The 27,927-nt window shown below is 42.5% G+C and overlaps 1 protein-coding gene and 1 pseudogene across 2 annotated transcripts; one reads left to right on the top strand and one right to left on the bottom strand.

Annotated features, from left to right (window-relative positions):
* Nucleotides 1-37: 37 nt before the first annotated feature.
* Nucleotides 38-25,674, top strand: LOC139371048 (ubiquitin carboxyl-terminal hydrolase 4-like). Of its 2 annotated transcripts, XR_011627200.1 has the most exons (23): nucleotides 38-400; nucleotides 4,752-4,879; nucleotides 5,088-5,218; nucleotides 5,297-5,423; nucleotides 5,550-5,695; nucleotides 6,054-6,115; nucleotides 6,268-6,411; nucleotides 6,578-6,695; nucleotides 6,771-6,944; nucleotides 7,206-7,364; nucleotides 7,450-7,674; nucleotides 7,942-8,025; nucleotides 8,574-8,668; nucleotides 8,882-9,064; nucleotides 9,645-9,865; nucleotides 10,058-10,267; nucleotides 10,448-10,518; nucleotides 16,986-17,101; nucleotides 17,265-17,414; nucleotides 21,198-21,301; nucleotides 21,796-21,884; nucleotides 23,411-24,864; nucleotides 24,975-25,674. XR_011627200.1 is itself a non-coding variant. In XM_071111092.1 (22 exons), the coding sequence occupies exons 1-22, from the start codon at nucleotides 249-251 to the stop codon at nucleotides 23,537-23,539; spliced, it is 3,018 nt and encodes a 1,005-aa protein (XP_070967193.1). In that variant the 5' UTR covers nucleotides 38-248; the 3' UTR covers nucleotides 23,540-25,674. The 2 variants fall into 2 exon arrangements, 1 of the variants encoding a protein (XP_070967193.1); XM_071111092.1 differs by having other exon boundaries at nucleotides 23,411-25,674.
* A 750-nt stretch (nucleotides 25,675-26,424) lies between these two features.
* Nucleotides 26,425-27,865, bottom strand: LOC139371049 (glutathione peroxidase 2-like; annotated as a pseudogene).
* Nucleotides 27,866-27,927: the final 62 nt, after the last annotated feature.

Raw genomic sequence — 27,927 nt, 5'->3', positions numbered from 1 at the left:
ACATCTTGTAGAGTCCATGCCCAGATGAATTGACTTCAAAAGGGGGGGGACAACTCAATATTAGGAAGGTGTTTCTAATGTTTTGTACACTCTTTCTCTATATAGGGTTAGATGGCGAAGCAATTTTGTGAAAGGCAGCAATATGCGACATAGCGTCGAGCCTGCCGGAAAGCCACACGAAGACAAATTGGTACTCGTGCATCCGCGGTTCTTCTACCGCGCGTTCACGACTCTGGCTCACTTATTGCATGATGGCCGAGGGAGGCGGACCCGACTCGGGTAGTGCGGCAGACCCCGATCCGGAGCCGGTAGCCGCTCAAATACCGACACCTTCAACCGAAAGTCAAAAGCAGAGCATTGGAACACTTCTCAAAACAACTCTACGAAAGGGCGACGAGTGGTAATGTGTTTTGAATGTAACGTTAGCTAGCTAACCAATAATAGCTGCTATGCTAGCCAGCTATCTACTTTCAGTTCACGGGAACTGAAAGTAGCCAGCAATAGCATAGGCCCGTCATTAGACGGGTAAACCGGTTCCTATTGAACAGGAAATGGTTTGATTTGTTGGGCCAGGGCAGGAATGAACATGCTAACATTAGTTACGTCTCCTCATCCGACAATATTTACTTTCTCGACCACTGCAACGTAGTAGTAGTAGTAGTAGTAGTAGTAGTAGTAGTAGTAGTAGTAGTTAATAGCTAAGGTTAGTTCACTAGCAAGCCACGGCATTGCGCAAGTTAGCCATGTCTGCTCACATTAGCTTACTAGCCGACTAACTAGCTACGACATGACGAGGTGTAGTCAAAGGCCCTTCTTCAATGCAATAAAGTGGGGTGACTGCGAATTAATGCTAGCTAGTTAGCTTGCTATCTTACTAGCTAGCTAATGCTTTGTCATTGGAACTGGATAACAACCAGCGACTGGCCCTGTCAGATTTCCAGGCAAAATATTTGCAACGTTTTAACTTTGGAAACCAAACTCTTTCCTGTATCTATTTTACTAACGTTAGTTAGCAAAATCAGCACTGACTAACAAGGGAGGGGAAACAACCAATTGGCTCAGCAAGAGCTAGGCTAACCACAATGGCATTACATTGTCTTGAGTTGAGAAAGTAGTCTGCCGGGTCATATAATGTTATGATGTTTACATCTAGCTAGATGAATTCACACAATGTTTCCTTGAGCTAAAAAAACAATCATTGTAGTTGGGATTGATGACAAGTTTGATATGTTCCTGGGGCTAGACTCCAGACAACTTGCATTGTTTTGGCCTCCCATCCTGTCTGAACAGGGTAAAGTTAATGTCAGATGTGAATAGATTGGCAGCTATTGGCCTATGGCTATCTGACTGACTAGTTTGCTGACTCGACCTAATTTTGAACCCATCTGAGATGGGTATTATAAAGGCTTTAGTTGCAGTACCTTGTATCGCATTTCGAGTAGCCTAGCTAATTTAGCCACTTGATCGTTTTTTCCTATTCTAAAAAGGGAGATACTTACAAATAAAGTTTCCCACTGCCTGAGCTTTGGACCATGTGAAATCCTGCTAACAAGTTTATGCAGTGGAAGATATTCTTATTTGAGATTGACATCCTTGCTCACTTTTACTGTATGTGAATGTGACCTAGAGCACAAGACGGTGTTGTTTTGAAAAATATACACTTGACATGCAACAATTCCAAAGATTTCACTGAGTTCACAATAAGGAAATAAGGACATTTAAATATATTAATTGGGCCCAAGTCTGTGTTTCACATGATTGGGATTACAGATATGCATCTGTTGGTCACAGATACCTTAAAAATGGTATGGGTGTGGATCAGAAAACCAGTCAGTATCTGGTGTGACCACCACTTGCCTCGGAGTGGGACACATCTCTATCACATAGAGTTGATCAGGCTGTTGATTATGGCCTGTGGAATGTTGTCCCACTCTACTATGGCTGCTCGAAGTTGCTGGATATTGGCATTAACTGGAACATAATGTTGTATACGTTGATCCAGAGCATCCCGAACATGCTCAATGGGTGACATGTCTGGTGATTTATGGAGGAACTGGGATTTTCAGCTTCCAAGAATTGTGTACAGATCCTTGCAACATGGGGCTATGCATCATCATGCTGAAACATGAGGTGATGACGGTGGATGAATGGCACAACAATGGGCCTCAGGATTTCGTCACGGTATCGCTGTGCATTCAAATTGCCATTGATCAAATACAATTGTTTGTTGTCTGTAGCTTATGCCAGCCCATACCATAACCCCACTGCCACCACGGGGCACTCGGTTCACAACATTGACATCAGCAAACCGCTCTACCACACAACGCCCTACACGATGTCTGCCAGCTGCCCTGTACAGTTGAAACCAGGATTCATCCGTGAACAGCACATTTCTCCAGTGTTCCAGTGCCCATCGAAGGTGAGCATTTGCCCACTGAAGTCTGTTAGGATGCAGAACTGCAGTCTGGTAAGACCCTGGTGAGGACGGCAAGCATGCAGATGAGCTTCCCTGAGGCGGTTTCTGACAGTTTGTGCAGAAATTCTATAGATGTGCCAACCCACAGTTTCATCAGCTGTCCGGGTGGCTGGTCTCAGATGATCCTGCAGGTGAAGAAGCCCCAAGTGGAGCATGTGGAGGTCCTGTGAGGCCGGTTGGACGCACTGCCAAATTCTCTAAAATGACGTTGGAGGCGGCTAATGGTAGAGAAATGAACATTCAATTCTGTCAACAGCTCTGGTGGATATTCCTGTAGTCTGCATGCCAATTGCATGCTCCTTCAAAGCTTGGGACAGCTGTGGCATTGTGTTGTGACAACTGCACATTTTAGTGGCCTTTTATAGTCCCCGGTACAAGGTGCACCTGTGTAATGATCATGCTGCTTAATCAGCTTCTTGATATGCCACACCTGTCCGGTGGATGGATCATTTTGGCAAAGGATTAATGCTCACTAACAGGGATGTGAACAAATTGAAATTTGTGCACAATATTTGGTGTGTATGGAACATTTCTGGGATCATTTATTTCAGCTCATGAAACATGACACCAACAATGTTATACATGCATGTTGCATTTTATATTTTTGTTAAGTGTATAGTGCCAGTCAAAAGTTTGGACAAAAAAATGTTAATCAAATGTTAATCAAAAAATGTTAATCAATTCAAAATATATTTGAAGTAAATATTTATTCAAAGTAGCCACCCTTTCCTTTGATGACAGCTTTGCACATGTTTGGCATTCTCTCAACCAGCTTCATGAGGTAGTCACCTGGAATGCATTTCAATTAACAGGTGTGCCTTGTTTAAAAGTTAATTTGTGGAATTTCTTTCCTTAATGTGTTTTAGCCAATCAGTTGTGTTGTGACAATGTAGGGGTGGTATACAGAAGATATCCCTATTTGGTAAAAGGCCAAGTCCATATTATGGCAAGAATAGCTCAAATAAGCTAAGAGAAACGACAGTCCATTACTTTAAGACCATGAAGGTAAGTCAATGCCGAAAATTTCAAGAACTGAGCGTTTCTTCAAGTGCAGTTGTTCAAAAACCATCAAGCGCTATGATGACAGGCTCTCATGAGGACCACCACAGGAAAGGAAGACCCAGAGTTACCTCTGCTGCAGAGGATAAGATTATCAGAATTAACTGCACCTCAGATTGCAGCCCAAGTAAATGCTTCACAGAGTTCAAGTAACAGACACATCAACGTGAATCAGGCCTTCATGGTCGAATTGCTGCAAAGAAACCACTACTGAAGGACACCAATAAGAAGATACTTACTTTTGGGCAAAGAAGCACGAGCAATGGACATTAGACCAGTGGAAATCTGTCCTTTTGTCTGAGTCCAAATGTGTGATTTCTTTTTTTTGGTTCCAACCGCTGTGTATTGGTTTGGGATGAGTTGGACTGCAGAGTGAAGGAAAAGCAGCCAACAAGTGCTCAGCATATGTGGGAACTCCTTCAAGACTGTTGGAAAAGCATTCCAGGCAAAGCTGGTTGAGAGAATGCCAAGTGTGCAACGCTGTCATCAAGGCAAAGGGTGGATACTTTGAAGAATCTAAAAGAAATGTTGATTTGTTTAACACTTTCTTTTGGTTACTACATGATTCCATATGTGTTTCATAGTTTTGATGTCTACACTATTAATCTAAAACATAAAAATAAAGGAAACCCTTGAATGTAAAAATAAAGGGAACACTTGGTTCCTCTCTAGGTTTCTTCCTAGGTTCTGGCCTTTTCTAGGGAGTTGTTCCTTGCCACTGTGCGTCTACATCTGCATTGCTTGCTGTTTGGGGTTTTAGGCTGGGTTTCTGTACAGCACTTTGTGACATTGGCTAATGTAGAAAAGGGCTTTCTAAAGAAATTTGATTGAGGGAGTAGGTTTGTCCAAACTTTTGACTGGTACTGTATGTTGACAGATGGAGAAATACTCCAAATAAGTGAATACTAGCCATGAATACTAACATTGTTAGACATAATGTAGGAACTAGTGGAACAAGTTGTCTGCATGCAAGTTCCTTTTTTAGCTCAGTTGGCCGAGCATGGTGCTGGTAACGCCAGAGTAGTTGGTTTGATTCCCGTGACCACTCATACATAAAATATGTGCACACATACCTAAGTCACTTTGGATTAAAGTGTCTGCTAAATGGCATTTATATATTATTACTTTTACCCTTGTGTGATATTTATTTTAACCTGCAAGTTGTCAGCCTCATTCCTCGCAATACAGTATCTTACCAAGGCACTACTTTTTGCAGGTTTCTGATTGATAGCAGGTGGTTTAAGCAGTGGAAGAAGTATGTGGGATTTGACAGCTGGGATATGTACAATGTTGGAGAGCACAGTCTCTATCCCGGCCCTGTTGACAACTCAGGCCTGTTCTCAGGTAATGCAGGCATCATATTCACTGACACATTCTTCACAGCCTTACACCATGTGAAATGTTGTATCTTAATCTGTGAAGTATGCCAATGTGTTTTCTTCTGTCTCTGCTGTGAGCATGATTCTACACAACTAGTTATAAACAAGCACTCAATACTTGCTCGCTCTAAATAATTGATGTCATAACTTACCTTTACTCTATTTCTTCTCAGACCATGAGACCCAGATCTTGAAGGAGCACCTTATAGATGAGCTGGACTATGTCCTTGTGCCCACTGAGGCGTGGAACAAGCTTGTCTGCTGGTATGGTTGCCTTGAGGGCCAGCGGCCCATCGTCAGAAAGGTGACGCTATGAATTTATTTTAAAATGTTTCACCCTTTTCCTTTAGTCTCTCTCTAACCTTGCTCTTTCTCTCCGTAGGTGGTTGAACACGGCATGTTTGTCAAGCACTGTAAAGTGGAGGTCTATCTGTTGGAGCTCAACTTGTGTGAGAATGACAACATGGACAATGTGATCACACGTCATTTCAGCAAAGCTGACACTATAGGTAAATGAGGTTTGCTGTACTGTGGGCCAGAGAGCAAACTGACGCGTGAACTAACTAGATATGTATCATATTCAGCCACTTCTGACTTTTGATTAGCTAAATATTTTGTGTGTGTGCCCTGTCCAGACACCATAGAGAAGGAGATGCGGTCGCTATTTGAGATCCCAACAGGGAAGGAGACTCGACTGTGGAACAAATACATGAGCAACACATACGAGCAGCTGAACAAGCCAGACAGCACCGTGCAGGATGCTGGTCTCTTCCAAGGCCAGGTAGAGAACTATATCTATCCCAACACCCCACTTCAGCTCACTCACTCCTAGGCCACACACAGCTAGACCCTTTGACCACTGGCTCTGTTTTCATTGGGCACACAGCACAGGGGTTTCACTATAATTATTTTTTAAGGGAAGCTGCAATGGTGTCATTATTAACTGCTAATTGATTATGTTATGATAGTTGTTTTTGAGGTCACCTGGGTTCTAGCCTCGTACTACCATCCGGGTCTCACAAGCTTACACACGTTTATTTATGTAAGTTTACGAGATCAGGAAGATTGTATGAGACTAGCTGGGTTCAGCTGAGGTTAGTTTTTGTGGCATGGCTCTCACTGGCTTGTTTCCCACACAGGTGCTCGTGATCGAACGCAAGAATGAGGACGGCACGTGGCCCAGACAAGCCTCCCATCCAAAGTAAGTTAATCGGTCTATGGTTACCCTTGCTCTCTTCTAGGACTTTGTGGCAATTAGTACATTTGGATTAGAATGGCTTATGTTCCATCATGTCTGGTTGTGCAAAATGTCTGAAACTTGTCCAGTAAGTTGTCTATGTTCCTGTTATTCAGATCTAGTACGGCCACATCCAGGAATTTCACTACCTCCCCAAAGCTCTCCTCCAACTCGTCAGCAACCATCTCCTCAACAATAACTAATGGGGACAGCAGCAACTCTGGCAGTACACTGAACAACAGTACCTCCTCTGGCAATAGGCAAGCACACTGTGATTTTGTCACTATGACACAATATGCAAAGTACTTGGATATCACTAGTTAGTCAGGCCAGCTCAATGGAGTAACATTTATGTTTAGGAAGATTTATGCAGTCTGTTGATGTTTGATCTGTTATACACTGGACTCAACCTTACTCTTTCTACAGATTGGGAGGTTACAACTCATACAGCTCATCCTACAACTACAGAGAGTCACCATCCCAACCTGGCCTTTGTGGTCTCAGTAACCTAGGCAACACCTGCTTCATGAACTCTGCCCTCCAGGTACCACTCACTCACTCACTCACTCACACTTTGAACTGATATTTCCCTCTTACTCACCTCACTGTTTTGTTGCAGTGCCTGAGCAACGCGTCCCCTCTCACGGAATACTTCCTAGATGACCAGTATGAGGCGGAAATCAACCGGGAGAATCCATTAGGAATGAGGGGGGAGATTGCAGAGTCGTACGCAGACCTGGTCAAGCAGATGTGGCTCAGCCGCAGCAGCTACGTGGCCCCCCGCACCTTTAAAGTAAGCCGCGCCACACACAGAGGACTGAATTTCTATAGGCTACTGTGATTGTCGTTGTCTTATAGTGCACCTTCCTCACCCTCTTTTTGACCAGTAGATTTCTCCAATTAAACTCTATGGAGTTTCTCAGTCAGTTTCTGACTGACAAACTCATGCAGATAGAGCAATGAGCATTGAACTGTCACAATTACTTTAATACATGCGTGATTGACAAGCTGCACAGTCTTCTAACCGCCACCCTGTGTTCCCCCTATATCCCAGACCCAAGTGGGCCGCTTCGCCCCCCAGTTTTCAGGGTACCAGCAGCAGGACTCCCAGGAGCTGCTGGCCTTCCTGATGGATGGGCTTCACGAAGACCTGAACCGTGTTAAAAAGAAGCCTTACCTGGCCCTGCAGGATGCAGGGGGCCGGAAAGACGAGGTACACACACACACACACACACACACACACACACACTGCAACATATCACCTCTGTACAAATCAGTTTTCTTCTACTGTGTAACAGATTGTAGCTAAGGAAGCCTGGACTAACCATCGCCTGCGCAATGACTCCATCATCGTGGACATATTCCATGGCCTGTTCAAATCCACTCTGGTGTGTCCAGAGTGTGCCAAGGTCTCTGTGACCTTTGACCCATTTTGCTACCTCACACTGCCTCTGCCCATGAAGAAGGACCGCACCATGGAAGTGTTCTTGGTCCGCATCGATCCCCAGTCCAGACCTACGCAGGTAACACACACTGGATGGGCACTGTTTTTACCCCTCCATGGAGATAGACACTGTTGTCATAATAACAATATTGAGTTGTCTGCAATGTAAATCAAACATTTGCATACCAGACCAGTCTCAACGGGGACCTAGAAACTGAGTGGTCTTTGTACATGCTGCTTCGATTTCAGAGTTGGCCACGGTTCACCTACTGAGGTCTTAACATCCATGTAGACAGAAGTAAAAATATCTCTTCTCTCCCTGTGTGTCTCTCGTTGTCTTCCCCAGTACCGAGTGGTTGTCCCCAAGCTTGGCTCAGTGACAGACCTGTGCAGCGCCTTGTCCCGGCTCTCTGGAATCCCTGCTGAGAATGTGAGAGCTGATTAAGGGCCATTTTACTTTTGGACTCTATTTTTATAGCATGCTCATGGTGACATTTTGTTAATGACTTGATAAGATTTAAATAAATGTGTAGTTAATTTAATACTTTGTAAAGTTTTTTTTGTGAGACTATCTTCAGTTGAGGGTTAACGTTTTGCCCAACTGACGGGTCTGATAAAGTGACTCCAGTTGAGAGAACCATAAATCAGGGATCACCAATAGGTGGCCCGTGGGCCAAATTCAGCTCACAGGTGATTTATTTCGAAATTTATGGGAAAAGGGATTTTAATTTAGAAAATCTATTCTCAATTATTCCCACTCATGAATAGAGGCATATGTGATCGCATCCAATTGGAAGGTTTGAAATTATTACGTTTTTGTCATACTATATCTGTTTGGGATTCTTGCGGTCAATTTGCAGTGTACAAATAATTGATAACTAAGTTCTGGCCCCCTGACCATCTGCTCAAGGAAAAATCATCCCACGGCTGAATGTAATTGGGGACCCCTGACAAAAATGTTTTCTCCTGTCCTCCTAGATGGTGGTGGCAGATGTTTACAATCACCGGTTCCACAAGATCTACAGACGAGATGATGGCCTCAACCAAATCATGGAGAAGGATGACATCTTTGTGTAAGCCTTGTCCCTTCTCTTGCACTGGAAGATAACATATTGAACAGTGGTTGATGTCTGCGCATACCCAGTTACTTTGTTAGCCAAGAGTTTCTAGAATAACCACACAGTAAACACTACAAATACTCAACATATACAAGATGTTTTTTAATTTTTTTTTTACAAAAATACCTCCGTTATGCTACTGTATTATTCTCCATGTTTGTGGTCCAGGTATGAGGTGGCGGAGGAGGATGCAGAGAGTATGAACCTGCCTGTGTACTTCAGGGAGCGCCACTCCAAGCACACAGGAGGCTCCACAGGCACCATGCTGTTTGGCCAGCCCCTGCTCATCACTGTGCCCCGGCAGAACCTGGCCGCTGACATGCTCTACGAGAAGGTGCTGGAGAGGATTGGGTGGGTACAGTGTCTGTGGGCCTGCTTTTGTTTCTACTTGTGATCATATGTACAGTATGCCCCACGCAGACTTGAGATATTTAACATGTGCGGAATGTGAGCTTTGCATATGTGGCAAAACGTTAAAGGCCCAGTGCAGTCGATTCTATGTATAGTATTGTACAACAGCTGATGAAACTAACACTGTGAAAGTGTGACAATTTTATCAATGTTATTCCTGATAGTTGATGTTTGAAAATACAAACTACATAGGACCTTCTAATCAGTAGGTTTGCATGGGCGGGAGTTTCGGCTTTCCATGGTGACATCACCATGTGGTAAATTGGTTAATATATCAATAACAGAGTTCAAACCTCTCTATCAATAACGGCTGGTTTTCAGGTTCCACCTCCCCTCTGACTACTTCCAAAATTCTTGCTTGAGAAATACTTTTTTGCCCAAATTTTTTTTCCCCATTTTAATGGATATCTATTCTAGTAATGCACTTAATTGCTACCCCAAAAGTATTTTATATTGATATAAAAATGGGTGCATTGGGCCTTTAAAATGTACAATATTGACAAACTTTCCCCCAACCCAGGCGCTACGTGATGCGCTCTCAAAGCTCCACCGGTGATGGGAGGGCCTCAGCCTCCGCCTCCTCCGCCAGCTGCAGCCAGGCAGCAGAGTGCTCAGCAACATCCTCCAATCGCAACGCTGCAGCGAGTGGGAGTGGTAGCCCCCTGTCAGACGGGGCATCCTGCAGCTCCAGCAACAGCAGCAACCACTCAGGAACCTCCAACGGGAACGGGGTGTGTGAAGGTAAGCAACAACACGGACTGTCTAAAGGCAGCACAGTTACTTACATCTCGTACACCTATTAGTTTCTTTGTTATGTTATTTATTGTTTATTATCTTATGAATGAATGTGCACATTTTAGTTTTGCATTCATGTACATGTGCCCTATTTCATTCCCATGGTCTGACATGGCTTGTGTGATTTCCAACTTCCAGGTGAGGAGGAGGCCATGGATCAACAGGTGAGTCCGGAGCCAGAGAACGGACAGTCAGAGGAGGAGGACGCCTCAGACCTGGAGAATGGCCCTAAAACCAAGCCGTGCTCCAGCACCCCGCCCAAACTGTTCTCCTTCAGCATGGTCAACTCTTACGGAACGGCCAACATCAGTCCACTGCCTTGCGACGGAAACATCCTCAAACTAAATAGTTAGTATTTAGTCTCGCATTTAACTTTTAAGTGCTTCAACCAGTTTAAAAAACGTCTTGGAAAGAAAAGTTGAAACTTGTTTTTCAGAAGTCCCAGGTGATTTACAATGTTTCTTGAATTAGAGAACCGGCTTTAGATGTGAGTTGCAAGCTGACCAAAGTACCTTATCTCCCCCGTAGCACATTCCACAGTAGCGATCGACTGGGACTCGGACTCAAAGAAACTGTGTTATGACGATCAGGAAGCAGAGGTCAGTACACTTTCAGTTGACTTGATCGGGTGGACCCAAAGCCTTTCTTGGCAGAGTTAGAGTTTGAAAAATGATACCATAATTGCCAATACAAAAAACATTGTGGACCACTCCTATTGAGTTTTGAGACACTAAAAACAATGATAGTCAAACATGGTACAGTATTTCCTTTGGCGTCATCGATAATACATTACATAATCTATTAAGGGTTGCATTAGCTGTCAGAAATCTGCCTTTACAATACGCAGACATCAATAAATCTGCGTTTGATATTGAAAGTAGTGTTATTATTTTTTTCTTCAATAAATAATAATTAAATAAGAGGAGTGCCACGATAGTTTAGTACAACATCAGATGTCAACAGACAAATAAGTGCAAAGCTATTTTGCTAGCAGCCACAAGTAAATTAGCTCACACTGAAAAAGCAAGATATTTTTTTGCAAAAAACAATGCATGGCCATCATATTTCTGTGTATAATAGACAGAATGTAGCCAGCGACATTTCCTAATGTTTGTTTGAAGTTCATCTCGCATTTGAACTTTCTATCGGACAAAAACTACACCAGAGAGAAGTAGCCTACACATCAGTCAGAGCGCTGTCTGGTGATGCAATGAAGAGAGCAAATACACTCCATGACCAAAAGTATGTGGACAACTGCTCGTCGAACATCATTCCAAAATCATGGTAATTAATATGGAATTGGTACCCCCTGTGCTGCTACATCAGCCTCTACTCTTCTGGGAAGGCATTTGGATGTTGCAACATTGCTGCGGAGACTTGCTTCCATTTAGCCACGAGCTTTAGTGAGGTCCAGCACTGATGTTGTGCGATTAAGCCTGGCTCACAGTCGGCATTCCAATTCATCCCAAAGATGTTTGATGGGGTTGAGGTCAGGGCTCTGTGGCAGGCCAGTCAAGTTCTTCCACACGGATCTCGACAAACCATTTCTCTATGGACCTCGCTTTGTTTACTGGGGCATTGTCATGCTGAAACAGGAAAGGGCCTTCCCCCAAACTGTTGCCGCAAAGTTGGAAGCACAGAATCGTCTAGAATGTCATTGTATACTGTAGCGTGAAGATTTCCCTTCACTGGAACTAAGATGCCTAGCTCAAACAATTAAAAACAGCCACAGACTATTATTCCTTCTCCACCAAACCTTAGTTAGCACTACGCTTTGGGGCAGGTAGCGTTCTCCTGGCCCCAGATTCTTCCGTCAGACTGACAGATGGTGAAGCGTGATTCCTCACTTCAGAGAACGCGTTTCCTCTGCTCCAGAGTCCAATGGCGACGAGCTTTTAACCACGAGCTGACGCTTGGCATTGTGCATTTTAGGATTGTGTGCGGCTGCTCGGCCATGGTAACCCATTTCATGAAGCTCCTGACAAACAGTTATTGTGCTGACGATGCTTCCCAGAGGCAGTTTGGAACCCGGTAGAGTGTTGCAACCAAGGACAGACGATTCCTACGTACTTCAGCACTCTGCAGTCCTGTTCTATGAGCTTGTGTGGCCTATCACTTCACGGCTGAACCGTTGTTGCTCTTAGACGTTTCCACTTCCCAATAACCAAATTTAGTTGACCGGGATAGCTCTAGCAGGGCAGAAATTTTACAAACGTTTTGGAATGCTAGCATCCTATGACGGTGCCACGTTGAAAGTCACTGAGCTCTACAGTAAGGCCATTCTAGTGTCAATAATTCGCAAGGAGATTCCTGCAAAAATATTATTTGAAGATATGGAGATGTGCGACGGTGTGCTCGTTTTTATACACCTGTCAGCAACGGGTGTGGCTGAAATAGGCGAATCCACAAATTTGAAGGGGTGTCCACATACTTGTGTGTACAATGCATTTGGAAAGTATTCAGACCCCTTGACTTTTCCAACATTGTTACATTAAAGCCTTTATCTAAAACATATTGTTTTTTCTCCCTCAATCTACACACAATACCCCATAGTGACAAAGCAAACAGTTTTTACATTTTTGCAAATTTATAAAAAATATTAAAAGAACTGGTCACATTTACACAATGCCGAACCTTTACTCAGTACTTTGTTGAAGCACCTTTGGCAGCGATTACAACCTCAAGTCTTCTTGGGTATGACGCAACAAGCTTGGCACATCTGCAGATCCTCTCAAGCGCTGTTGGATGGGGAGCGTCAAGGTAAGTTGCTAGCTAGCACTAGTTAACTACGCATGGTTTATGATATTACTAGTTTATCTAGCTTGTCCTGCGTTGCATATTATCAATGTGGTGCCTGTTAATTTATCATCGAATCACAGCCTACTTCGCCAAACAGGTGATGTTTTAACAAAAGTGCATTTGTGAAAAAGCACAATCGTTGCACAACTGTACCTAACCATAAACATCAATGCCTTTCTTAAAATCAATACACAGAAGTATATTTTTTTAAACCTGCATATTTAGTTAAAAGTAATTCATGTTAGCAGGCAATATTAACTAGGGAAATTGTGTCACTTCTCTTGCATTCATTGCACGCAGAGCCAGGGTATATGCAACAGTTTGGGCTGCCTGGCTCATTGCAAACTGAACTAATTTGCCAGAATTTTACATAATTATGACAACATTGAAGGTTGTGCAATGTAACAGCAATATTTAGACTTCGGGTTGCCACCCGTTCGATAAATTACGGAACGGTTCTGTATTTCACTGAAAGAATAAACGTTTTGTTTTTTAAATGATAGTTTCCGGATTTGACCATAGGCTCGTATTTCTGTGTTTATTATATTAAAATTTAAGTCTGATTTTGATATTTGATAGAGCAGTCTGACTGAGCGGTTGTAGGCGGCAGCTCAGACTTTACTGCGTTTGCCAGCAGCTCATAGCAATGCTTGAATCACAGCGCTGTTCATGACTTCAAGCCTATCAGCTCCCAAGATTAGGCTGGCAATACTAAGGCGCCTATTAGAACATCCAATAATCAAAAGTATAGTAAATACAGATGGTATAGAGAGAAATAGCCAACGCGTCATAATTCCTGTAATAACTACAACCTAAAACTTCTTAACTGGGAATATTGAAGAACTGGGAATATTGAACCATGTGGTGTTCTGAGCAAGGAACTTAAACTTTTTTGTATGGCACGTATACTTTCTTCTCGAACACTGCTTTTGCATTATTTAAACCAAATTGAACATGTTTCATTATTTATGAGACTAAAAAAATAGATATCTATTATGTTAAGTTGGAATAAGTGTTCATTCAGTATTGTTGTCATTATTACAAATATATAAAAATCGTCCGATTTAATCGGTATCACCTTTTTTTGGTCCTCCAATAATTGGTATCGGCGTTGAAAAATCATAAGTCGACCTATACACTCCAGAGATGTTCAAATCCGCTCTGGCTGGGCCACTCGAGGACATTCAGAGACTTGTCCAAAAGCCACTCCTGCGTAGTCTTGGCTGTGTGCATAAGGTTGTTGTCCTGTTGTAAGGTGAACTCTCTCCCCAGTCTGAGGTTCGGAGCTTTCTGGAACAGGTTTTCATCAAGGATCTCTGTACTTTGCTCCGTTCATCTTTCCCTAGATCCTCCCAGTCCCTGCTACTGAAAAACAGCATAATCCTGCCACCACCGTGCTTCACCATAGGGATGATGCCAGGTTTCCTTCAGATGTGACGCTTGGCATTCAGACCAAGAATTCAATCTTGGTTTCATCAGACCAGATAATCTTGTTTCTCATGGTCAGTTCTCTTTGAGCCTTTTGGCCAGCACCAAGCGGGCTGTCATGTGCCTTTTACTGAGGAGTGGCATCCATCTGGCCACTACCACTACAGCCTAATTTGGTGGAGTGATACAGTGATTGTTGTCCTTCTGGAAGGTTCTCCCATCTCCACAGAGGAACTCCGGAGCTTTGTCAGAGTGACCATCGAGTTCTTGGTTACCTCCTTGACCAAGGCCCTTCTCCCCTGATTGCTCAGTTTGGCTGGGCGGCCTGCTCTAGGAAGAGTCTTGGTGGTTCCAAACTTCTTTCATTTAGGAATGATGGAGGGAGTCCAGTATGTTCTTGGGGATCTTCAATGCTGCAGACATTTCTTTGGTACCCTTCCCCAGATCTGTGCCTCGACTCGATCCTGTCTCAGAGCTCTACGGACAAATCTTTTGACCTCATGGCTTGGTTTTTGCTTTGACATGCATTGTTAACTGTGGGACCTTGTATAAACAGGTGTGTGCCTTTCCAAATCATGTCCAATCAATTGAATTTACCACAGGTGGATTCCAAACAAGTTGTAGAAACATCTCAAGATTGATTAATGGAAACAGGATGCACCTGAGCACATTTTCGAGTCTCATAGCACCTAGGTAAATAAGTTCATTCTGTTATTTTAATACATTTGCAGAATTGTACAACTGTTTTCACTTTCATTATGGGGTATTCTCTGTAGATAATTGTTTTATTTAATTAATTTTAGAATAAGGCTGTAACCTAACATTGGGGAAAATGTTATGGGGTCTGAATACTTTCTGGACGCAGTGTGTGTGTCTAGTGTATATTTCATCTGAGTGAAGTACTACTGAAGCGCTAAATTCCTCCATTTACATTAATGATTTGAAGTGAACCTGAAGTCAAGCAGAGTTTGCAAAATGCTTCGTTTGAACTTTCCTTTTCTGTATGAAAACTGCTGAATCCTGCATTATCACGACCCTTGATTATTGGTCAGTTATTATACACAGAACAAAAATCTATATGTGAAGTGTTGGTCCCATTTGTGATGAGCTGAAGTAAAAGATCCCAGAAATGTTCCATATGCACAAACATATTTCTCTAAAATGTTGTTCACAGATTTGTTTACATCCCGGTTTGTGAACATTTCTCCTTTGCCAAGATAATCCATCCACCGGACAGGTGTGGCATATCAAGAAGCTGATTAAACAGCATGATCATTAAACTGGTGCACCTTGTGCTGGGGACAATGAAAGGACACTCTAAAATGTGCTGTTTTGTCCTACAACACAATGAATTTTGAGGGAGAATGCACTTGGCATGCTGACTGCAGGAATGTTCACCAGAGCTGTTGCCAGAGAATGGAATGTTAATTTCTATACCATAAGCCGACTCCCAACGTCAATTTAGGGAATTTGGCAGTACGTCCGGTCGGCCTCAACCGCAGACCATGTGTAACCACGCCAGCCTTAGACCTCCACATCCGGCTTCTTCACCTGTGGGTTTGACTGGGACCATCCACTCGGACAGCTGATTTAACTGGGTTTGCACAACCAAAGAACTTCTGTCAAACTGTTCCAGGGAAGCTCATCTACGTGCTTGTCGTCCTCACCTGGGTCTTGACATGACTACAATTTGGAGTCGTAACCGACTTCAGTGGGAAAATGCTCACCTTCGATTGCCACTGGCATGCTGGAGAAGTGTATTCTTCGTGGTAGTGGCCTATGGCATGGATAGGCTATAAGCTACAGACAACAAGCACAATTGGGCCATTGATAAAATGCATTGTTGTAGTGTTCATCCGCCACCATCACCTCATGTTTCAACATGATAATTCACAGCCCCATGTCGCAAGGATCTGTACACAATTTCTGGGAGCGGCCTGCATACACAGACATATCACCCATTGAGCATGTTTGGGATGCTCTGGATTGACGTGTATGAAAACCTTCTCTATCTTCTTGCCCTTTGTGCTGTTGTATGTTCCCAATAATGTTTGTACCATGTGTTGCTGCCTTGCTAGGTTCTCTTAGGTCTCTCTTTATGTAGTGTTCTCTCTCTTGACACAATGTGTGCTTTGCCCTATATTTTTATTTTTAATCCCAGCCCCCACAGGAGACATTTTTGGTAGACCGTCATTGTAAATAAGAATTTATTGACTGACTTGTGTGGTTAAATAAAAAGCATGTTCCAGATCCTACCAATATCCAGCAACTAATCCAAGCAATTGAAAAGGAGTGGGAGAACAGTACTCAGGCCACTATCAACAGCCTGATCAACTCTATGCAAAGGAGATGTTGCACTGCATGAGGCAAATGTTGGTCACACCAGATACTGACTGGTTTTGTGATCCACGCCCTTATTATTATTATTATTATTATTATTATTATTATATATTTTTTGTTTTTTTAAGCTATCGGACCAACAGATGCATGTCTGTATTCCCAGTCGTGTGAAATCCAAAGATTAGGGCCTAATGAATGTATTTCAATTGACTGATTTCCTTATGTGAACTGTAAACAGTAAAATCTTTTAAATTGTTACATTTTAGTTCAGTGTACATTAATCTATACACATATATGCATAAACAAAACTGTACAGTAGATAAAATAACATTTAGGCACTAATAAAGAAACTGCTCTGTTGGAGGGTAAGGTGGCAGGCTTTGGCATTTACATTGTTACCTGGGGGAAAAAAAACGGTATTATTTCATGGGATGTGTACCTGGCTATGTCTATACGGTGTGAATGCCTGTGACTCAGTCCTGTATCCTCTGTACTGTAGGCATATGAGAAGCATGAAAGCATGCTCCAGGCCCCGAAGAAGAAGGCCACGGTGGCTCTGAGGGAATGCATTGAGCTCTTCACTACCATGGAGACACTAGGAGAGCATGACCCATGGTGAGACCCACCATCACTACAGCACTGTCTTACAGGCTCAACAAGATACACTAGTCCATAGCACTCTACTCCCTACGCTGTTGAAACCACTACGTTCTGTGGTGAATTTTAATGCTGTTTTTATGTTCTACTGAAATCAATGATTCTTCACTTGTTCACACAGGTATTGCCCCACCTGTAAGAAGCACCAACAGGCCACAAAGAAGTTTGACTTGTGGTCTTTGCCTCGCATCCTGGTGGTCCACCTGAAGCGTTTTTCCTACAATCGCTGCTGGAGGGACAAGCTGGACACAGTGGTGGACTTCCCTGTCAGGTACAGACGGCACTATGCCAAGAGGTGGAACAGTTCTAACTGACATGGGTCCTTTTTGTATTTATTTTATCGACAATGATTCACATTGAGATGGACATTGTCTGTACTCTTTATTCTTTGTATTTTGAGAGGTCAAACAATGAAAGCATCCTTTTGTTTTGTCGTCAACTTTTATGGACCCAAGGAATTGACACAGCTTTACACTAGAGGGTGCTGGTTTTCTAGATTTATAGAAACCCTGGTTTGCTGTGTATTGGCCAATGAGGCATAGAAGAAGCAGTCCTCCATAGGAAATAAATGGAATTCTACAGTATTTCAATTAAATGTTTCAACGACAAAATTACATGTATTTAAGATTTATTTTTTAATTTTGTTTAGCTCACATAGTATAAGTAAAACATATGCATTAAGGTGTCTAAGAGTCAGTGGCAAAAACAAATGTGGACATTAATAAATGCATTACTATAGCTTCCAAAATATATATATATATTTTTTACAATTGCGGGAGAGTGCCAAGATGGAGGCGTGTTGCCATCCAAACAGCACCCGCTGAAATTAATCTAGTGTGTGAATGACCGGGTTAAGGAAAGTTACTTTTAAATGTTAGTTACTTGTCCAGAATTGTTATCAGTAATGTAATTTTTGGGATTACCCAAACTCAGTAACATAATCTGATTACATTCAGTTACTTTTCGATTACTTTCTCCTTAAAAGGCATTAGAAGAACTAAAATGTATGTTACCAATTGAACGATATCTATTTATTTATCCTGTAATGTTAAAGTTTACATAGCTGACCATATGCATGTTCAATTTTACATCCAATATTGGTTATGTAGGCTTCTTTTAACCCATCGCTTTCTACTACATATCATTTCAATCAGAATATTATCTTTATATATATAAGATATGTCCATAAATGGATGTAGCAACTACAGATTGCCCCTTTAAGTCTATCAAAAGTGTGTGTTTGAGCATGTGTCCATTAGGCCTATGGATTTATTATTTAATCAGCATTAAATAGATTGAGCAATATTAGCCCCACTTTTATTCCATAGACTGGGATCTGCACTATGCAGCTGTTGCAATAGCGCATTTTTCACTGGCTGTTAACTAGTTTCAAAAACCAGTGATTGATAGGCAGCTTAATTTTCTTGATTTCAACCATTATTGGGTTCAAATACACATTTAGATTTGTGAACAGCCATCCACAACAACCACAATCCGTAAGGCGCAAATATCTAAATGAGAGAGCAGCAGTGTGACTCACATCAATGCGCTATGTAGATATCAATAATAAGTGATCCGTATCGCTGTAGACTACACTGCTGTCATCCTTACCTCCAAGCGTTTATTCAAGTTGGATAATCTTTGGATACCGACAGCAGTCGCACAATTGGATATAGCTTGGACTATAACATACAAAAGCCTATTCCTGCTCTTTTCTCGCTCAGGTGGAAAAACCTAAACTTGTTCCTATTTTCAATGCTGATTTCAATGTCGTTGAGAAACCGAGAAGTGACAAAACATTTTTTGCAAAAATCCTTTCTGAATTTTAAAGTAATCCTTGGAAGTAATCATCTAGTTTTTCAAAAGTATCTAATCTGATTACAGTATTTTTGCTGGTGATGTAACAAATGAGTTACCCTTTTTTTCTTCTTTTTTTTGTTGTTGTTGGTTGGTATCCCTTACTTCTCCCCAACCCTGTGTGTACACACACACACACGTACAATACACAAGGCCTTTGTCCATTTGAGTAGTCTCAACTGTCAGAGAAACTGACGTCAAGCTCCAACAGACAAAAATAGCATCTGTGGTATAGTTACATTGGGTAACAACTACACAAGGAATTTCACCATCACAAAAGGCTCTTTAAACTAAACCAGGGTCATTTGAATGTATTTTCCAATAGCAGAATACTCAGGTTATTCTCCAGGTTGGGACAAGAAGCCATTTGAAATAATGTTATATAAAAGCTACCTGTGTGGGGGTTGTCTGGCTGAATGCCCGTGAGCCTCCCTGTGCTGTGTACTCTGATCTCTACTGAGTCACATTATCCAGCAGGAACCAGGAAGCCAGGAATTAAATGTAACTGACCTAGACAAGCCCTGCAGCTTCCAAGAACCTGACTCATGCTTACTGAGGATGGTTGAGACCGACAAAGCCATCTATTGTACCTCACCTCTCGCACCAGTGTATCAGCTGAAGCGCTAGCTGACCACCATCCTCCACACTGGGTTCAGTGTTGATGACATGTCCAGTATAAACTTTAATTTTATTTAACTAGGCAGGTCAGTTAAGAACAAATTCTTATTTACAATGACGGCCTACCAAAAGGAAAAATACCTCCTGCGGGGACGGGGGCTGGGTTTATTTTATTTTTTTTAATAATAATAATATATAAATGTAGGACAATACACACAACACTACATAAAGAGAGACCTAAGACACATGGCAACACAATAACAAAATGGTAGCAACACATGTCGAGACATCAATACATCACGCAAAGCATCCACAACTGTAAGCGTGTCCATGATTGAGTCTTTGAATGAAGAGATTGAGAACTGTCCAGTTTGAGTGTTTTTTTGCAGCTTGTTCCGGTTGTTAGCTGCAGCGAACTGAAAGGAGGAGCGACCCAGGGATGTGTGTGCTTTGGGAACCTTTAACAGAATGTGACTGGCAGAATGGGTGTTGTATGTGGAGGATGAGGGCTGCAGTAGATATCTCAGATAGGAGGGAGTGAGCTATAAGAGGGTTTTATAAATAGGCATTAACCAGTGGGTCTTGCGACGGATAAACAGAGATGACCAGTTTACAGAGGAGAAAAGAGTGCAGTGATGTGTCCTATAAGGAGCATTGGTGGCAAATCTGATGACCGACTGGTGAGGAAAATCTAGCCGCTCGAGAGCACCCCTACCTGCCGATCTAGAAATGATGTCTCCGTAATCTAGCATGGGTAGGATGGTCATCTTAATCAGGGTTAGTTTGGCAGCTGGGGTGAAAGAGGAGCGATTACGATAGAGGAAACCAAGTTTAGATTTAACTTTAGTCAGTAGCTTTGATATGTGCTGAGAGAAAGACAGTGTACTGTCTAGCCATACTCCCAAGTACTCTAAACCCTCAGAGGTAGTAAACACACCTGTGGGGAGAGAGGCATTCTTCTTACCAAACCACATTACCTTTGTTTTTGAGGTGTTCAGAACAAGATTAATGGTAGAGAAAGCTTGTTGGACACTAAGAAAGCTTTGTTGTAGAGCGTTTAATACAACATCCAGGGAGGGGCCAGCTGAGTATGAGACTATCATCTGCATATTTTATTTTTCCTTTATTTAACTAGGCAAGTCAGTTAAGAACAAATTCTTATTTTCAATGACGGCCTAGGAACAGTGGGTTAACTGCCTGTTCAGGGGCAGAACGACAGATTTGTACCTTGTCAGCTCGGGGGCAACCTTTCGGTTGCTAGTCCAACGCTCTAACCACTAGGCTACCCTGCCGCCCCATATAAATGGATGAGAGAATCAAGGGCAATGTTGACATAATTGAGGATCTTTAAGGTTGCAGTGACACATCCATAACCTGAGTGGAAACCAGATTGCATACCAGAAAGAAAGAATACTATAGACATCAAGAAAGCCAGTCAGTTGATGAATCACACTTGATAAAATGAACATGGTTTTCTGTACAGCCCTGTGTTTGTGTGTTTAGCTGTCAGTCCAAGTCATTGTGTGTATGTAATGTGTAGTAGTAGGTTTTGCTAATGACGTCTTCTCTCTCCACACAGGGACCTGAACATGTCTGAGTTTGTGTGTGACCCAAAGGCCGGACCCTATGTTTATGACCTCATTGCTGTCTCCAACCACTATGGAGGAATGGGAGGAGGCCACTGTGAGTAATGGTTGCTTCTGCCAGTAACACCCAGGTCTATCCTTAATGCAGACTCTCAGACCTAGATAATAACTTACACCAGGGTGTCTGTATTGTCTTAAAGGAATTTCTGATAAATAAAGGCCTTGATAAGTCTTAGTCTTGCTCATGGCGGCAGAATGGCAAGGTCCAGCCCTGCTATCTGCATAATATTATCTGCTGATAAAACTATTTGTTTTAGTACCTGGTAACCTGAAGCAGGTCAAATTTCAGTTGGTAAAACAGTCAGTGGTGTTTCGACTGTTGGTTCCCACTTACATGGCATGAAGTGTGAACTTTATCAATTTCTATTTCCTCAAACCTTTTCATGTATTTTGGCCAAGCTCTTGTTTGGTGGTGACTAACCAGGCCTGCTAGTGTTAACTAGTTCATCAGCTATTCATCCCAGCTCAACTTTAGACCTCCCTGACCATGATGTAGTTTTCTAATGTTCCTCCAATATCCTGTACCTTCAGACACAGCCTACGGCAAGAACAAAGCTGATGGGAAGTGGCATTACTTTGATGACAGTAGTGTATCGGCTGCCTCGGAGGATCAGATTGTGGTGAGTGAGCCACTTCAAACCTTCCGTTCATGTGTAACTGTATACAGTGCATTCGGAAAGTATTCAGACCCCTAGACTTTTTCCACATGGGTACGTAACAGCCTTATTCTGAAATGGATTCAATAAATACTAATCCTCATCAGTCTACACACAATACCCCATAGTGACGAAGTGAAAACAGGTTAAGAAATGTTTGCAAATGTTTTAAAAATTAAACAGAAATATAGGGGGATACCTAGTCAGTTGTACAACTGAAATGTGTCTTCCGCATTTAACCCAACCCCTTTAAATCAGAGAGGTGCGGGGGTGGGGCTGCCTTTATTGACATCCACATCATTGGCCCCCCGGGGAACTACCTTGCTTAGGGGCAGAATGACAGATGTTTGCCTTGTCAGCTCAATACCTTATTTATATAAGTATTCAGACCCTTTGCTATGAGACTTGTAATTGAGCTCGGGTGCATCCTGTTTCCATTGATCATACTTGATGTTTGTACAACTTGATTGGAATTCACCTGTGGTAAATTCAATTGATTTGCAAAGGCACACACCTGTCTATGATAATGTCCCACAATTGACAGTGCATGTCAGAGCAAAAACCAAGCCATGAGGTCGAAGGAATTGTGCATAGAACTCCGAGACAGGATTGTGTGGAGGCACAGATCTGGGGAAGATACTCTGTTCTGATGATACCAAGATTGAACTCTTTGGCCTGAAAGCCAAGCGTTAACGTCTGGAGGAAACCTGGCACCATCCCTACGGTGAAGCGTGGTGGCAGCATCATGCAGTGGGAATGTTTTTTAGCGGCAGGGACTGGGAGACTAGTCAGGATCAAGGGAAAGATGAACGGAGCAAAGTACAGAAAGATCCTTGATGGAAACCTGCTCCAGAGCGCTCAGGGCCTCAGACCGGGGCGAAGGTTCACCTTCCACCAGGACAACGACCCTAAGCACACAGCCAAAGCAATGCAGGAGTGGCTTTGAGACAAGTCTGTCCTTGAGTGGCCCAGCCAGAGCCCGGACTTGAACCCGATCGAACATCTCTGGAGAGACTTGAAAATAGCTGTGCAGCACACTCCCCATCCAACATGACAGAGCTTGAGAGGATCTGCAGGGAAGAATGGGAGAAAGTCCCCAAATATAGGTGTGCCAAGATTGTAGCGTCATACCCAAGAAGACTCGGCTGTAATAAAGGGTCTGAATACTTATGTAAATATTATATATAAATATATATTATAATTATTTTTTTAGCCTGTTTTTGCTTTTTCATTATTTGATATTGATTTAGATTGATGGTTTTAGAATAAGGCTGTAACAAAATGTGAAAAAAGTCAAGTGGTCTGAATAGCCCTTTTTTTGAAACGTTGGTTATAAACATTTCTGATGTGGGACTCGTTATTACCCTTAAAGCTATTTGTTCCATGTGTCCAATGTCAGCAGTGATGATGGCTCTCCATTGACTTCATGTCCTTTGGTGTTGAGTGTCAGTGTCGCTGTGGTGTAACTCTAACCCCTATCCCCTCCACAGACAAAAGCAGCCTACGTGCTATTTTACCAACGCAGAGATGCGGGTGACGTCCCCGCCAAGCCTCCGCCCTCTTCCCCTCTAGGTGGCGCCACGGCCGCCGCCGCCGACGATCACATGGATACCAACTGAGCAGCGCTGAAGCTCAAGGACACGCACTGAAGAAAAAAAACACACTTTGTTGATGCACATACCAAGCTACTTCAGTGACATAAGACATCTGAGTCAATATTATTAACTCCCCCCAACCCAGCACCCGTTTTGTTTTTTTGTTTTGCTCATACGTCGTCACCAAGAGCCAAAAGCCTTGTTAGATGCTTGACCCGAGAGACTTCCTCCCTGGAGCCGGTGGCCTGCTGATGTGTGAAATCAAGTTGATTAGTTTAAATAAATAAAGAGGAATATAAAAGGCTTAGAATTCTCACTGGACGAACAGAATGTTAGAAGTGCACTAAAATGCATAAGTATTATTAACGCAAACTTTTCTGTTACCCACTAGAAAAGTCAAAAAATAAATAAAAAAACAAATCCACATCTTGTTTCTACCAAAGCGTTCCAAGTTGTACATTCTAAAGAAATGTACCAACTGCATTGACAGACATGGGGGAAAGGGGAAACATGCCCTTGAGTTGTCTCTGATTTGTGTATGTGATGATAACCCTCCAGGGCAGGGGTGAATTTATGCAAATGTGTATTTAACATTGAGATGTACACAGAATTCAACACATGACACTGATGGATCCTGTGACCTTCTGCCTCCTGTGAAGAATGGATCCAGTCAGAAAGGCACATTGGAGGTGTTCCATCTGCTACAGAAACACACACAGGCCCCTTCATTCTAGTCTGCCTCTGGGTTGGCCTGCAGGTCATTTCCACAGTATATGGTGTTCCCTTAAGGTCCTGTTTACTGTGCCTTGATGTATGCTGTGGCAGAGGCTTCATTTTCAGAGACGTGACTTCAGTCAGACCTTAGCGCCTGCTCTTTATGAAGCCAGGCATGCTAATGCTGTCTCGCTCATACCCCCCCTTCCCTGTGCTCTGAGATACGTCTCATCCTGCTAAAGATGTGCTGCTCCCCCTCGTTACGCAAAAGAAACAGCGGCCTTTTTAATCCTGCAACCTGTTTTCAAAAAGGAAGCACTCTTAAGTTTTCCTTTAGTTGCATCTGGAATAATACATCTATGAATGACACGTGGCAAGGCCCTGACCACTCATACATTTCCAGATAATATGGCTGTACTTCCAAGCATATTTGATTGCTTACTGAATGGACCCTCCGACTGCCAGCTGTGGCTTGTCCTTAGGCTACCTGTTTTGTGGTATTGCAGTCCTGCATTGAAATCTGACATGTATGAAAGTGGTGCTAAATTTGAGACTTGAAATTATTGCTGTTCATGATAAGTCTCCAATCCATTGTCAAATAGAATTTGGACAGCAATAACTTAAAGGCATCCTCAGTTTGCCTGCAGCCATGTTCTCCCACAATGGACTCTCAGACAACCAATCAGCTGTTAAATAAAATATATAATTATGACATGACATCTTGCTCGTCAATGGATGGAAAAAGGACTCCTATAAATCGATCTGCTTGTATGCTGTCGGACTGTTGCTAGCTTCGTAGCTCTATATTCTTCACTGAGACATGTGTCCCATTAAATACTAGAAGCCTTCAGTAACAGCTGCTCGGCTTGTGGGGGGCTGGTGACGGCAACACAATACATGTCAGGAACCAGTGCCTCTGATACCTTCTCCAGATTCAGCACCCTTCTGTTGAATTTCACTGTGTTGCTAAGTGTCTTGTAAAGGTTGATACAAGATACCAGTAACTACTTCATGGATGGATTTCCCCTAAGATAAATTCTAGCTCTGGCATTTGTCCTGTGCTTTTTCCATGTGGCACAAAAGCATGTAAATGTCTTATAGGACTGCAAATGATCTGTTTGCTGGTTGGTCCCTCTGTGATTATGCCCTCCTGAGATGATTACATGATTAATATAACCATATTTATGTCAATGAATAGAAAAGCTTTACACCATATCTGTAATATTCTATAGCAAGTGAAAAAGGCATCCAGCTGTCCAGAACAGATTGGATTAGTTGCTTTTCTTTACAATCCTCATGAGCAACTTAGCAATTTGAGCGTCAATATCTTGAATAGATGTAAATAATCACTATTTCAAAAATTGCAACATAACTGTTGCAATATTTGTTTTTAATTGAGAATTATTTGGATTGGAAATACAATAAAGACTGGCAGCCAAAAAGGATATCTTGTTTGGACTAGTTGCTTTCCAGAAAAGAAAAAAAGAGGTATTGCAGACATTGCCTTAATAACTAGTTTATTACTTCAGTGCCCACAATATCCTTAAGCCACATCTTTAGGGAATCAACCTGAAATTGCATGAATTTTTTCTTTTTTACAGAATAACTTCCTTGAGTAGTTGAGAATGAAATCACTAAAATGGCATTCTAATTGTGTAAGCAAATATTAGGCTATATCCTCTTTAGACCATTAACCCTTTCCCTCAGAATAGACAGTATACATTTCAGAATAAAGCTGCTCAAAATGGTGTTAAATTGCTCAAAAAATGCTACATTTACTGCCGGTTCACACAGTCACACTGGTAGCCTGTTTTCCAGAGAGGAGAACAGATGAAGTAATACGGCTATGATTTAGTGAAACACTTAAAGTCCAGTCTCAATTCAGAAGGAAGTGATTCACTGCAGAACCTGAAAAGCCTGATTTTGCTGGTCAGAATGACTTGCACTTCCTGGTTTGGCTACTTTCACTATTCTGAAAAATCCCTCTTTCAGCATGTTTGGCTCTGGTGTAGAAATCTAGAATCATCTTCCCCATGCTAAACTTAACTATTAGTGTGAGAAATGCAAAACTGACCCAAGATTAGCATCTAAAGGAAACCTCACCCTACTGTTGCCAAACTTTCACATTGGACCTAAGCATGACGCACACCAAACTCCTGTAAAATACTATGAAGACTGAGACAAGAATACAAAGATTCTTAGTAAAAATATTTATTTGGTCAACTTGTTACATTAAGACTCATGCTTTACATGGGCCCAATGCAACTTATGTTAAGACTTTTATATTTCATCAGATATCCCCCTCACGAAAGGCGTGGTTTCAAAGGATGGCTTCATTTAATAAAAGTTCAGAACACAGTAGCATTTTGCACAGGAGAGCACGGTACATGATTTAAAAATATAATGGGTGCTGTGGTCACACAGAGCTTGTGAGGAGGAGGAGGAAGTATTTATTGAACAGTAAACTGTTGAAAGTCCAACTGTTGCCTTTTGAGTTACAGCCAGGGACATTTTCCAAGGTGTGCCCATACATGCAAGGTATCAATACTTTATACTTTGAAATGCATATCACACCCACATTGGCATGATTTCTACTCCTCCCCATTGCCTCTGTGTGACCAACACTGGGACGGGTTAGTTTGCCGTGTTGAGAAGCTTCTTGATGTCACCCTCAATGTCGATGGTCGGGAATCTCCTGCTGTAGCGTTTGAATGGCTCTCCGTCTGGCCCAATGAGAAACTTCTCAAAGTTCCAGGCGATGTCATTCCTGCCAACGGGACTCCAGATGATGCATTTAGGGTCGTTCATTAAGGCCATGGGATCGTCGCTTGGGAACTGCAGCTTCTCCTTGAGGTACACAAACAGGGGGTGGGCGTGCTTCCCGTTCACATCCACTTTCTCAAGGAGCTGGAAGTTGGGCTCAAAGCCATTTCCCGGTCGGACATACTTCAAGGACATCATAATCTCTTCGTTATTGCAGTTCTCCTGCAGGAGTAGATTGTGGGAAGAATATGTAATATGTACAGGCAAAGTTCGATGTTTGACCTCAAGTGGTCTATCAAAATGAGTCCCTTGTCTAGTCATAACCAGAACCCCCAATAAACTGTAAAGAACCCCACATGTTCTTTCCCCTTCATTTTTGGATTGAGGACTATAGAACCTGGCGTGGGACAATGTCCAAATAGTACCAGGTCACTCTCAGGTTTATTGAACCACAGCAAGAACAGATTAATTTGTGCTCCACCTGCCCACCACACTCCAACTACCAACCGATCAGAGCAGTCTGGTCTGCACCTGCCAAGTTTGCATTGATGATGAGCTATGATCAGAAAGTTACATTACCCTATATTAATTAAGTGTTGAGAAATCCACCCCCCCGGATTTACCTGATGTCCGAATTGATTGCAGGGCACCCCCAGAATCACGAGACCCTTGTCGGCGTACCGTTCATGGAGCTCGTTCATCTGGGTGTAATCCCTGGTGGTAGTACCTCAGAGAGACGCCACATTCTCGATCAGCACCACTTTACCGCCAAGTGACGAGAATTTAAAAAAATCTCCTGAAATTAGCTTTGCGGTCATGTTGTAGAACTCACTTCCAGACATGTTGCTGATAGACGTCAACCACGCTTTTCTGTCTGCTAAACAGGGCTGTTGCTGGACCTTTTATACAACGGGTGTGCTCATTAGTCTAAACAG

The sequence above is a fragment of the Oncorhynchus clarkii genome, chromosome 17, assembly GCF_045791955.1.
Source record: "Oncorhynchus clarkii lewisi isolate Uvic-CL-2024 chromosome 17, UVic_Ocla_1.0, whole genome shotgun sequence".
NCBI classification, from domain to species: domain Eukaryota; kingdom Metazoa; phylum Chordata; class Actinopteri; order Salmoniformes; family Salmonidae; genus Oncorhynchus; species Oncorhynchus clarkii.
Note: the sequence above shows the minus strand (reverse complement) of the source record. Positions and strands in the feature narration are given on the sequence as shown.